We start from the raw sequence: 13,030 nt of genomic DNA, 5'->3' as shown, positions 1-13,030 counted from the left end.
TAATGTAGGAGGAAAAACATGTGGAATAAAAAAGACAATATCTCTGGTTGTGCTGCATCGGTTTTATGTCAATCTTGCGTCGCTGGATTACATGCAAAGTACTCATTTTAAGAATTCATCAAGAGCATTAAATATGAATTCATCACTAAAACTTTTTCTAGTGGTTGTATTTAATCACGAGGGAAGTCTTAATCAAAAGGAGAAATAAGAACAAAAAGAAACGTTAGAGGTTTCTAATGCAGTTAGAGATTAAAAACTGCAGTTAAACTTCTACAAACTTTATTAATAATTAATAAAAGCACACACATCTAAAAGCCTCCAGGTGTCACTTCCTCATAGCATGAACCAGGTTGTGTTTGAACGAGCCGCTCTGAAGGAGTTTATTTTGGCTTCTGAGGCTCAGTGTGAACGAGATGAATGAAAACCAGCAGCAGGGAGAGAAAGTCTTTATGGTGCGTTCAGGGACCTTCTATTGCCCTCCTGTGTTTCCTCAGAGGGCCCAGCTGGACCAGCTGTCCTCAGCAGGTATTTACAAGCTGATTGTTCCCATTGGAGTCAATGGAGGCGGCTCACGAGGTCTGGACGGAGGTGAACGTTAAACTGCAGATGCTGAACTCTGTTTGTGTCTCGTCAGGACTAATTAGCAGCAAATAAACTGAGTGTGAGTTCACATGTGAGGTGGTTCACTTTGAGGGAGACTTAAAGGTCAAACGGTTCAGCTTTATTTGGTTTATTCATAGATTCTAGAGGACTTTATGTCGTTGTAAACATTTTCAACCAGGTGATTGAACTTCGTCTTGGGGAAAAAAAAGTTATTGGACACAAATTAATATTCAAAACATTGAAAACTGAACCACAAGCGGGAAAAACATCCATTTGTGTATCAAACATTATGATTTTGTGTCTTCGCTGCAAAATAATTTGTTCATCTTTTTATTTTATTGTGAACAAATATAATGAACCTTTAGTTTTCTTAATCCGTTCTTTTAAATTTACAGAATATGATTTTTACAGGACAAACATTTCCAAAGGAATTAAGTGTTCAGATGAAGGCTGTGATACGTGTAAATAATAATAATTTGACTCGTAATAATAATGGTCCAAAATGAACTGAAATGCATGGTTTCAAGTCAAAAACCTTTGAGAAGATCTCCTCGTATCTTTCTTCTTTACTGTAGAAATTCAGACCGTAAGAATGAGTGCTGATATCGAATGATACACATTTGAATAAGAGGAGTTTTGGCACTTTTCCAGTTCAAGTTATCACAATCATGGAAAGACAGGAGATGGCACCAAATCTCACACACCGTCCCTTTAAATAATGTGCTCGAGCTGGACAGTGTGCAGAACTTGGTAGGTTCTATATGGTGAAAACAAATCCAATTCTGTGCATGGAACATTATCATAAATACAAACTAGAACGTCAGCTCCGCTCCAGTATTTAGTATTTAGTGGCTTCTTTCTTGACCTTTGCTTCTCCTCCCGTCTACCAAGTTACATGAAAATCAGGCGAGCAGGTTTTGTTTACTTAATCCTGCTGATTACAGGCAAACAAATCAACATATGCCTCCCCTCTTGTTCAGATATTTAATATTTAGTCTGGATGACATCATGTTGTTGTTGTGGACTGTGTGATCTCGAATTCTTGAGATCACACAGTCTCAAAACGTTGCAGCTGCAGAACGTGGATCAGAGCTGGATGGAGGAGACGCAGTATAGAAACATTAACCAGCTCTGGTTATGAACCTCTCGGGGGGAACACGGCGATGACATCATTCAGGGTTCAACTCAAATTTGTAGATTTGTTTGCTACTGAATGTGTGCTGCAGGAAACGTCAGGGAAACTCTGTTTCATTTGATAATAACGAGGAAGGTTTTCTATGAATACTGTTTGTGTTTCATTATATAGAAAGTTAACATTTAAAAAGTAACGGTTTTAACAACTAGTGGAAACTCTGATTAAGCACTTGTTGTCTTGATGTTATTGATCAGTTTGTTATTTATAATTGACAACATGTTTAAGATAAGAAAAGAAATAACTTTATTAATCATGCAGGGACATTATTGTGCCAGTTTGATCAAAGATTACAACAGAAAAATAACAAAACACATAGATTAATAATCTAAACATATATGAATAAAAGAGTAACAATAATAAAGTGTTAAATAGAATAGAATAGCAATAAGAGTAAAGGTAAATAAATACAAATTTAAAAAAATCTACTAAAAAAGAAGTAAAATTACCTTAAAAAAAAAGTAAAAAAAGTAAATATATAAAGTCTATAAGAAGTAAAGCAAACACCAGTTCCTACTAAAATAAAAAGTAATATTGAGCATTATATTAAAAAGTAAGTAAATAAAAGTTGTATTGGATAAGTTGGTAACGAGAGCAGTGTGTTCAGAAGACAAGACAGCATTTAAATAAAACCTTTTCATTCACAAAAGCACCTTAATATAAACTGATATTCAGATTATAAGCAGCTAAACAAACAAAACGTAAGGATCCATTTCATGAAATACTCCTAAAGTACTAAATCATTGAACCAATCACAGAGAAACAAGAAGTCTCAGTGTCAGAAAACCCGCTGCGTTAAGAGAAAGTTTATTTTTCCGTTGTGGTTTATTGGTCGTCACGCTGCACTGACGAGCTCGTAAACAGCTTATGGCCACGTTTCTGCTGATTGGGACCAAAGAGGATTCTGTTGAGCCGACGAGAAAGCTTTCAGGTGGATTTAAATGTGTGTTTTCTTTCTGTCTTTGTTCCAGAGGGAGGCAGAAATCCCCGGATAGCGGCCGGTAGATGTCATCACCTCTGACGGAGATCTCCTTCACCTGCAGCTCAACTTCTTCTGATCTGTTCGTCGTTGGAAACAATCAGCTTCAACTCAAAACAAACAAACTGATTCATCAGCTCACATTTCCTGAGAAATCCTGAGATTCTTTTTTTTTTTAAATCCTAAACAACCCGAGGAAGGTTTTTCCTGGTCTGACCCCGGCGATGTCTCCCTTCATCCCCTCCCTCCTCCTCGTCCTCCTCCTGGCTGCTCCGGCCCTCCTGACTCCATCGACCTCCAACGAGTTACAGGTCAGAGGTCAAAGGTTGCCAAGGGATGCCAACCAGGACTCCATCAAGGTAAGATGATGGTTGGTTAGGTGATTTAGTGAGACATGTTATCATTTTTTAATTATTATTATTGTTTATTTTTTCATCTAATTTCTTTTTTTTATTATCTTTCTTAAGGATATATTTGTTTATGCTGTAAAACAGTAGAAGAAGTACTCACACATTAAAATTGTTTTTTTTCATATAAATATTTGTTTTATTGTAAAACAGATGGTGCTTAATTTATTTATGTTGGATACAAAAATGTTTATATTAAACAAACAGTGAATTTTTTGCATCATTGATTGTTTACTTTTGAAAATTCAAAAAGAATAGGAAATGTGAAGTTTACTAACTTGTTAACTAAATGCATTGATGAATGTTTGCTTTGCACGCAGTGGATGTTTGCAGTTAAAAGGAGCTTTGTGTGATTTATTCTGTCGTGAAATGTTGGGCTTTGATATTTAATGGATGTAAACACAAAGACAACTGAAGTTGGCCTGTAAACTGTTGCAGGTGGTGATCTCTGAGGGCTGCGTCACTCAGGGGGATTCATCTGATGTCAGCCAGGGAGGTAAAAACCCTGTTTTATTAATCTTATTATATATTAAAGTTATAGTCAACACTGCATCTAAAGTCCCCCCACGGTTTTAACCTGGTTCTTCTCTCAGGTAAAGAAATCAACCTGACCCCCGGTTCCCCTCTGGTCCTGACCCATCGGATCAAACTGGTTCCATCGTCGGGCTCTGGTTCTGGATCCCGGTCTTGCGGTTGCGAGTCGGACTTTGCTGCCCTGCGGGAGCGTCTGGAGAGGCTGGAGAGGGAGGTGTCGTTGCTCAGGGAGAAATGTGGAGGACCTGAAGGAGGCTGCTGCACCTCCAAGGAGAGCAAAGGTAGAACCAGATGTGTTTTTTTAGGGAGTAACTAAACTCACAAAACCACTTTATTTCAGATGAACACTAATTTATATGGGTAATTAATCGTTTTGTTGTTGGATTCAGATCCAAATCTTAACATTGTTAGTATTTGAATTCTACATATTGTGTTCAAAATATGCACAGCGACTGCCCTCTACTGGTTGAAACCAGCTATTGCAATTAAGTTTTGCAATTGGCTGTTCATGGTCAGAGTTAACCTCCGGTTCTGTCGAGTGAAGCCGATCCGGAAGTGTCTTAAACTTGCATTCTCTCTCCTGTCCACCAGGGGGCGACTCCTCTGGTTGTATAGAAGTCTATGAGAAAATGACTCTACTTCTCTCTTGATTTATTCCCTCAGTAAACATTGTAAACATGAGTTTATGGTCTCAATCTCTAGTTTCAAGTCTTCTTCAATACAGCATGATGTTCACCTGCTCAGCAGTAAACAGCAGACGGACTCAGTTAAAGACCAAAGTGGAACATTTAGCAGCTAAAGAGACAGATATTTACCTCAGGAGGGGGAGGAGACCAAAAACAGAGCTAAAAGGGACAGAATATTGGACTAACATTCGTAACTCAAAGACCCCTAATGAATCATCATGTTGGTCTGTAACTACTGGATGTACAAAATAATAACTATTTAACCATATCAATTTAAACCCCAGAAAAAATACAATTCTTGAATTTTGTTTTTATATTTAACTCTCCAAAACATCATATTTGGTTGACATCATGATCCCCACCCAACTCACAAACCACAGAAGAAAACACAAAAACACAAGTCTCTAATGTAAAACAGCAGAAATGATGTGTCTAATTGAGTTGATATGGTTGTCTGGACCAGTGGGAGTCAAACTGAGGTCTGGGGGCCCTCAGGGGTCCTGTCACTTCCAGAAGACAGATCCACCCTAAAACATCTTAACATGTGTCATTATGAACCTGTTGAAGAAAATGAACAAATGTCTGTGATTTCTGCTATGTTCATGTTTGCCTCAACACACATAAAAAACCTTCCAAAATGAGGACATAATTAATGAGAAATACAAGCCACTCCCTTTGAAATCAAGGTGGTCTACATCCCCGAATTTAAAATCTAGAAATAAATAATGTGGATGTTGCACCAATATTTAGTTCCAAATAGTTATCCAAAGACATGTCAATTGACTTGTTTATCATATCTGATCACATTCACCATGACAACAAATACAAACACACATCTTCTTTCAATTCGTTTGGTGTTGATAACGTTAAAAACCAGTCTAGACTCTCACTGTTATTCATTTTGAGACACTTAACACACATCTGTCTTTTTGTGTTGTTACTTTGCTGCCCAGCGTGTGTTTATAGCAACATGTGTTATCTAAACAGTGAATGTTCTTTGTTAGCTGAAAAATCCCCCTTTTCTGTAGTCAGTTCTGTCCAGATTGAAATATTTAAGCGTTTGTAGATAAGTGTTGTGCAGACATTTCTGTTCCCCAGAGAATTATTCTTAAATACCTTGTTGAACCTTTGACTTTCCCCTTCAGCGCCACCATATGACAGACATGTGTGAAATGTCTCGACAACTATTCAATAGTTTGCCATGAAATTTGTTTGAATTAACGCCACAAATCGGCTCAGAAGCCATAGTTGTATAACTGCAGAACCTGCCTGAGAATCTTTACATTTTGAAGTTGTCTTCCTTGTCAAAGTAATCCAGTGATAGTTGGCTGTGCATTAACGGGTATAACAGGAACAAATCAAGGCATCATCGTCATGAAGGATTGTTACTGACATCTGGTTCAGACAGTCACTTCATCACCAGGTCAACATCTGAATTAGTCCAAAAACCTTCAAAACTAATGACATTCCCATCACATGATTAGCAAATGCTGAGATGGTGAACAAGGTAAACCATATTCCTGCTTGTTAACATTGTGAGCATGTTAGCATGCTGGCGTTAGCATTTCTTTGAGGTTTCATCCCCTCAGTGTTCATTTTGAGTGTGTTCACATGTTTGCATGTTTATGTTTTTGGGTATTTTTATTCAAACATCTCAGGCTCATAAACTCCCATTTAATTCAAAACAAAGCAGAAACATCGTCGATTTTAATTCATTTAAAGGAACAATAAAAATGATCCGGTCGTTTAATATTTTCTGTAAGTTTGGCCTAAAAGTGGCAGTAAAGAAGCGAAGACGTCACTAAAGACAAAAACAAATCATAATCATCTCAATAATAATAATAATAATCAATCACAAGGCTGTTAAACAGGAAGTGAATAAAATAAATGCTGCACTGCTCCTTTAAAACGTATTGTTTTAATATGAAGCAGAGCGTTTCCTCAGATCAATAACTGTGGAAACATGAATCAATACATATTGCGTCTGGCTCTTCATCAGATTCACTCACGACCGTCCGCACGTCTTTGTTTCAGCCAATCGATGTTATGAGTTCATATTACTTCACTGCTTCTGCTGCACACACACACACACACACACACACACACACACACACACACACACACACACACACACACACACACACACACACACACACACACACACACACACACACACACACACAGCACTGATGACAGATGACAAATTTAATAAGTATTTCAATTATTTTAAAAATAGAGATAGCCGTTTCTTCTTCTTCCTTTTAAAGTAAACATTTAAAAAAACAAATAAATCTAGAACAGAAAAACAAAAATTTAAAGATCAAAAAGCAGAATGAGCTCAACCCTCACAACCAAACACAATAAACAAAAACATCCAATCCAACATCAGAACTATGTTATGATTAAACATAACAAACATGTGGCTGCAGTACAATTCATATCATCAAAGAGTAAAATATTGATTCGAAAAATAACTCATGAGACAATGAGCCGGACCACCTCTCCTACAAACGAGAAGACAAACAGTCTTCATATTTGTTTAGTCTTTTGTTGTTGTTGTTTTGTGTCTCCGTAGTTGTGTTGTGTGTCTTGGCGATCGTTGTTTGTCTCTTTATAGTTTCTTAGAGTCTATTTGAGGTCGCTTTGCCCTATTTGATGGACTTTTTTGGTCTCTTGTAGTTGTTTTTGTCTCTTTGTAGTCTTTTTGTCCCTTTGTAGTTCTTTTTTATTCCCATGTGATCATTTGTGTCTCTTTGTAGTTTTCTTGGTATCTTTGTAGTCATTCTGTGTCTCTTTTTTAGTTGCATTATATTTCTTTGTAATTGTTTTGTGTTTCTATACATCTGATTTGTGTCTCTTTGTTGTTGCTTTTGTTTCTTTGTGGTCGTTTATGTCTCTTTGTAGTTGTGTTGTTTGTCTTTGTAGTTGTGTTGTTTGTCTTTGTAGTTGTGTTGTTTGTCTTTGTAGTTGTGTTGTTTGTCTTTGTAGTTGTGTTGTTTGTCTTTGTGGTCAATTTGTGTTTCTTAAAAGTCGTTGTGCGTCTGTTTGTTGTTTCTTTGTGTTGTTGTTTTGTGTCTCTTTGTAGTTTCTATGTTTGTATTAGCTTTTGCCCATTTTTATAGTCGTATTTATTTTGTGTCACTTTGTGGTTGTGTTTTTGTTTACTTGTGGTCATTTGAGTGTATTTGTATTTGTTTTTGTCTCTTTTTAGATGTGTTATGTTTCTTTCTGGTCATTTCATAATTTTTTAGAGTTGTTTTTGTCTCTTTTTAGCTATTTTATATTTCTTTAGGGTCATTTTAAGGCTCTCCCTTATTCGTTTGTGTCTCTTTGAGTGATATTTTGTTGGTAAAGGCTAGAGGTGCGTCCCTGGGCCTGAACCTGGAAGGCCCGTTTAGTAATCCTAATGTCGTCAAATAATACTATTAATCACCTCCCACTTGTACCTGTACTTGTACTTGTACTTGTACTTGTTAGTGTGCTGTCAACTTAATTATTATTTTTGACAGATTTATGTTAGACTCACTTCATCACTCACTTCCTCCGTCATAATGATCCCATTACAAACTGGCAGAGCTCAGAGCATGAGCTAACTCAGTGTGTGTGTGTGTGTGTGTGTGTGTGTGTGTGTGTGTGTGTGTGTGTGTGTGTGTGTGTGTGTGTGTGTGTGTGTGTGTGTCCTCAGCTTTCTGCCCAGTGTGATCTCAGTCAGGCTCCATCTCCTCCCAGTCCAGTGCAGCTTCCCCTCAAATTAGTCAAAGCAAAGCAAGTTGCACTCTAATTAGAGAGCAGGAGATTTTTTCATTCTTTTTTTTTACCCAGTCACAGAGCAGGAGATTATAGTAAAGCCAAAAGAAACTAGCATGTTAAAGTCCTGCATGAAAGTGTCTCAGTATTCTCTTCTGTTTTCACGCGTCTGTCCTCCGTCCCTTCAGGTGCAGGTTGCTCCATCAAACCGGAGGTGGAGGAGTGTCCCAACGAGTGCAGTGATCAGGGTCGCTGTGTCGACGGGAAGTGCGTCTGCTTCCCCGGATTCAGCGGACCGGACTGCAGCGAGTCCGACTGTCCCGGAAACTGCAACGACAAAGGACGCTGCGCTAACGGACAGTGTGTGTGCGACCCCGGCTTCACCGGCGCCGACTGCTCCGGGACGGGCTGCCCCGACAACTGCAGCAACCGAGGCCGGTGTGTGAACGGTAGATGTGTGTGCGACGGTGGGTTCACTGGTTCCAGCTGCTCTGACGAATCCTGCCCAGGAAACTGTAACAGCAGGGGGCGCTGTGTGAACGGGCGGTGTGTGTGCAATACCGGATTCACCGGACCGGACTGCTCCAAGACGACGTGTCCGAACAACTGCGCTGATCGCGGCCGGTGCGTGAACGGTAAATGTGTGTGTGACAGCGGCTTCACCGGCGCCGACTGCTCTGAAACAACCTGCCCGGGGAACTGTAACAGCAGGGGGCGCTGCGTTAATGGAGAGTGCGTCTGCAACGACGGATTCACCGGACCGGATTGCTCCGAAAGAACGTGTCCGAACGACTGCAGCGACCAGGGCCGGTGCCTGAACGGTAAATGTGTGTGCGACAGCGGCTATACCGGAGACGACTGCTCCGATAAATCCTGCCCGGGGAACTGCAACAGCAGGGGGCGCTGTGTGAACGGAGAGTGTGTCTGCGATCATGGATTCAGCGGACCGGATTGCTCCGAAAGAACATGTCCGAACGACTGCAGCGACCAGGGCCGGTGCCTGAACGGTAAATGTGTGTGCGACAGCGGCTTCACCGGAGACGACTGCTCTGATAAATCCTGCCCAGGAAACTGTAACAGCAGGGGGCGCTGTGTGAACGGGGAGTGCGTCTGCAACGACGGATTCACCGGAGCGGACTGCTCTGCAAAAGCTTGTCCGAAAAACTGCAGCGGCCGCGGGAAGTGCGTGAACGGGAAGTGCGTCTGCGACGTTGGTGCCGCCGGGCCGGACTGCGCCGCCAAAGGTTGTCCCGGTAACTGCAACAACAAGGGGCGGTGCCTCAAAGGGAGGTGTGTCTGCCGGAGAGGATTCACCGAACCGGACTGCAGCCAATGTGAGGAGGGCATGACGGGACCCAACTGTGACACCGGTGAGTCCAGAACGTTATACCGTAAAGAAAATCATATTTATTTTGCATTTTCTTGCACTTTCTTTTAAGGAGTTTTCATAAAACTTCTGCAACAGTTTTTAAACATCCAGCCTCAGTGCTGAAGTGAAGTGCATGTTGGATTTTGGTTAATTGGTTTCTGGAAACATGACGTCAGGCTTCCCAGTGACCCACTGAGCGCTGAATTTAATGAGTCATGACTTGTGAATCATTACCTTCACTGTGTGCCGTCACACTTCAGCTGTGTGGAGCTGACACATGTTTCAGTCTGTGGTTTATGAAATGCACTTTAATGACGTAAGTGAAAATGGATAAAACATGACAGAATATACATTATTCTCATGGTCATAAAAATGTCAGAAATCTGTGTGATAAACTGCTTCTTTATAAAACAAAATAGGAAAGAAAACAACTTTAATTTACATTATTTTGTCCATTGAAGTATTCAGATATTGTACTAAAGTATAAGTAGCAATACCAGGGTCAAAAAAATACTGCTGCATACTGAAAGTCACTGTGAGGAACTGTTAACTGGTCCTGGATCAGTCTCAGTTTAGTCCTGATCCTCTATAGACCTCCATCAGTAAACAAGACCATCAGAGAGAAGATCGTCTGTTTCTATAAAGTTATTCTTAAAGCTCGTCATCGGAGCCACCGGGTCGGATTCTGGAGAAACCAGATGAAATCATGAAGGTTCACCAGAAACTCCTTCAGCTCAGAGACCAGGCCATATTGCTGGACCCGCTGGAGAGAAGGGGGGCACGGGAGAACCAGAACCAGGACTGAGCGGGGCAGACTGTCAGACCCTGCTGCAGTAAAATGTGATGTTTTCTAAAGGGAGTCTGGTGCTCAGAAACACTACCACTTTAGTCCACAGGGACCGCCAGAATCAAACCTAAATGAAAGATCCTCATAGTAACTTTAAGTAAAAGTACACAAGCATCAAAATATACTTAAGTACCAAAACTAAAAGTACTCATTATCATTTTAAATTATAATTGTTTTATAATTATTGATAAATTCATGTCTTCATCTCATCAGCTTGTAAAGGTGGAGCTCATTTTAACAAATCTATATTTTACTGGGTAGTCTAATCGATCATAATAAATCCATACGTATAATCATTTAATTGATTGATTATATTTTGTATTATTAATTTAAGTACCTCAAAATAGTACACTACTTGAGTTAATGTACTTTGTTGCTTTTCATCACTACCGTTTCCCCCCCTGCTTTAGCTCTGTTTTGGTCTCCACCAGCTCCTGAGAAAAATATCTTTCAGATTTGTTTGAATCTTATCTCTTTTTTATTATTTTTTTACTCAAACACATTCAGCTCTCTCTCACTAACCTGGACTGAGGCTCCTCTCAGCTCTAAAATCCTGAACCTGGTCTGGATCAAACCCTTAATGACAAAAACATCCTCATCTTGATTTCAAGCAGCAAATTAGGTCGATCAGTTTGTTTTTTTGTTTTAGTGCCAGTTAGTGAACGGCTGACGATTTGATGCCAAACGCTGATAAATACATCAGGCCTAGAACCGAACGAGCCCCGCTGGTTCATTTGTTCCACTGCATCAATCACACGAGAGGGAAGAAGAGACACGAGGGAGGGAAACATATTTCACTTAGAAAACTCGGAAAATGGACTCTTTCTGGGGAGGAAACACAAAAAACAATCTGATTTTATAAATGAGAGAGCTAGGATGGAGCGGCTCAAACCAAAAATGGAGTCATGTATTTTGGTGAAAATATCAGCATTTGGACCCAACTGGTTTTACAGACAGGAAGCAGAAATACTTTGATAAAAACCAGATCAACTTCAGCAATCCCCCAAAAATGTTAGTGCTGAGTTTGCAGCTTTTTGACAAACAAAAGGGGATATAGAGTGGAGTGTAACTTTATTGGGAACAGGAATATTAAATTAAGTGTTTCATTTATAAAATCATTAACGATAAGTTTGTCAAAACTCTGATTATTGTCCATAACAGGATCATTTTGTGTTTCAAAATGCAGCCAAATGCGGTTTTATTTAGTTCTTATTTATAATAACATGAATAACTGCTGTAAAATAAAAATAAAAGTGATGTAAGGACTGATTATATTAAATTATTTTCTCACTTACTGCTGAGACGTGGTGTTGCAGGATCAAATTATTGATTGCCTATATCAATAATAAAAATAATCATAGTAACAATGAAAAAAATATATATAACTTAAATAAGATAAAGTAAAATAAAGTAAAGTAAAAAATAAAAACTTAAAATAAAGTTAAAAAAAAATTCTACAAATAAAAAAAATAAAACAATAAAGGAAAGGAAAGGAAAATATATATATAAAACATAAAATAAAATATAAAATATAAGATATAAAATAAAAAATAAAATTAATTTAAGATAAAGTAAAGTAAAATTCTAAATTGAAAGATGAAAATTAAAAATTGAAAATTGAAAATAAAATATAAAACATAAAACAAAAAACATAAAGCATAAAATTAAATTAAATTAAAATAGAATACAAAATTAAATTAAAATAAAAATGGAATAAAATAAAATAAATATTTAATAAAAAAATTGATAAATAATACAATTTAATAAATAATACAATTGAATAACAAACACAGTGACAAAGCCTCTTTTTCTGTCTCTCTCCAGTGATGTCGGGGGTTTCTCGGCTGAGCACCAGTGACATCACAGAGACGTCTGTCACTCTGCTCTGGACTCCACCTCGCGTCCAGTACGAGACGTACTACATCACCTTCACCAGCCAGGTACAAACGTCAGGATGACACCTAGATGTTGTCTCTTTGATTCTAGATGAAATCTTTCCTGTGGTGATTTTATTCTCCAAGTGGTCGGCACCTTGACCAATACAGACCAAAATAGTTCCCCCAATGTATTTTATAAAGCCTTTACGTGTAGATTTAACCTTCTTTCTGTCATTGACAGCTTTTGAAGTGCTTTTAAACGGTCACACTTCCACACTGACACTATTAAACTGAACTATACAGTAAATACACAAAACTGCAATTGGTATAAGCTTCATTAATAGCCTTCTTTTCAAAAGACAACCAAAAATGCAACAAATAATTTAGTTTTAAAGGAAGAAATAGGGAAGGAAAGATTCACACCAAATCTGTACAACAACCGAGATGCAAACAGGCCAAACACGGATAAACAAGACACATAAACTTCTAGATGCAATGCAGGAAGCAGATGTATCTGTAGACAGACATGGATCCAAAACGACCAGGACGATTTCTCTCTCAGAGTCCTGGATGTCCCAGCAGTCAGAGCTGTTCAGGGGGTCAAAGTCCTCATATGACCCATGTGGAGGATAAACTTCTCCTCAAGGAGCTTTAAAACATGACGATGGAGTCTGCAGACTGAACACTAAAACTGCTCTGAATCTACTTAAACAACCTGAATGTTGTCGTTTCAGAATAATCCGTCTTCACAGGACATTACTTAGGAAAAGATCATGAAAAAGTTTGGTT

General features: G+C 38.8%; 1 protein-coding gene across 1 annotated transcript in view; it reads left to right on the top strand.

The window, feature by feature from the left end:
• Positions 1 to 2,998: 2,998 nt before the first annotated feature.
• LOC129097727 (tenascin-like) overlaps positions 2,999 to 13,030 on the top strand; it is a 35,112-nt gene continuing 25,080 nt past the window's right edge. The window contains exons 1-6 of the mRNA XM_054606631.1: positions 2,999 to 3,133; positions 3,620 to 3,677; positions 3,775 to 3,996; positions 8,337 to 8,744; positions 9,003 to 9,518; positions 12,189 to 12,304. Coding sequence (XP_054462606.1) covers positions 2,999 to 3,133; positions 3,620 to 3,677; positions 3,775 to 3,996; positions 8,337 to 8,744; positions 9,003 to 9,518; positions 12,189 to 12,304 — 1,455 coding nt within the window. The remainder of the gene's footprint in view (positions 3,134 to 3,619; positions 3,678 to 3,774; positions 3,997 to 8,336; positions 8,745 to 9,002; positions 9,519 to 12,188; positions 12,305 to 13,030) is intronic.

The sequence above is a fragment of the Anoplopoma fimbria genome, chromosome 10 (assembly GCF_027596085.1).
Source record: "Anoplopoma fimbria isolate UVic2021 breed Golden Eagle Sablefish chromosome 10, Afim_UVic_2022, whole genome shotgun sequence".
Lineage (NCBI taxonomy): Eukaryota > Metazoa > Chordata > Actinopteri > Perciformes > Anoplopomatidae > Anoplopoma > Anoplopoma fimbria.
Note: the sequence above shows the minus strand (reverse complement) of the source record. Positions and strands in the feature narration are given on the sequence as shown.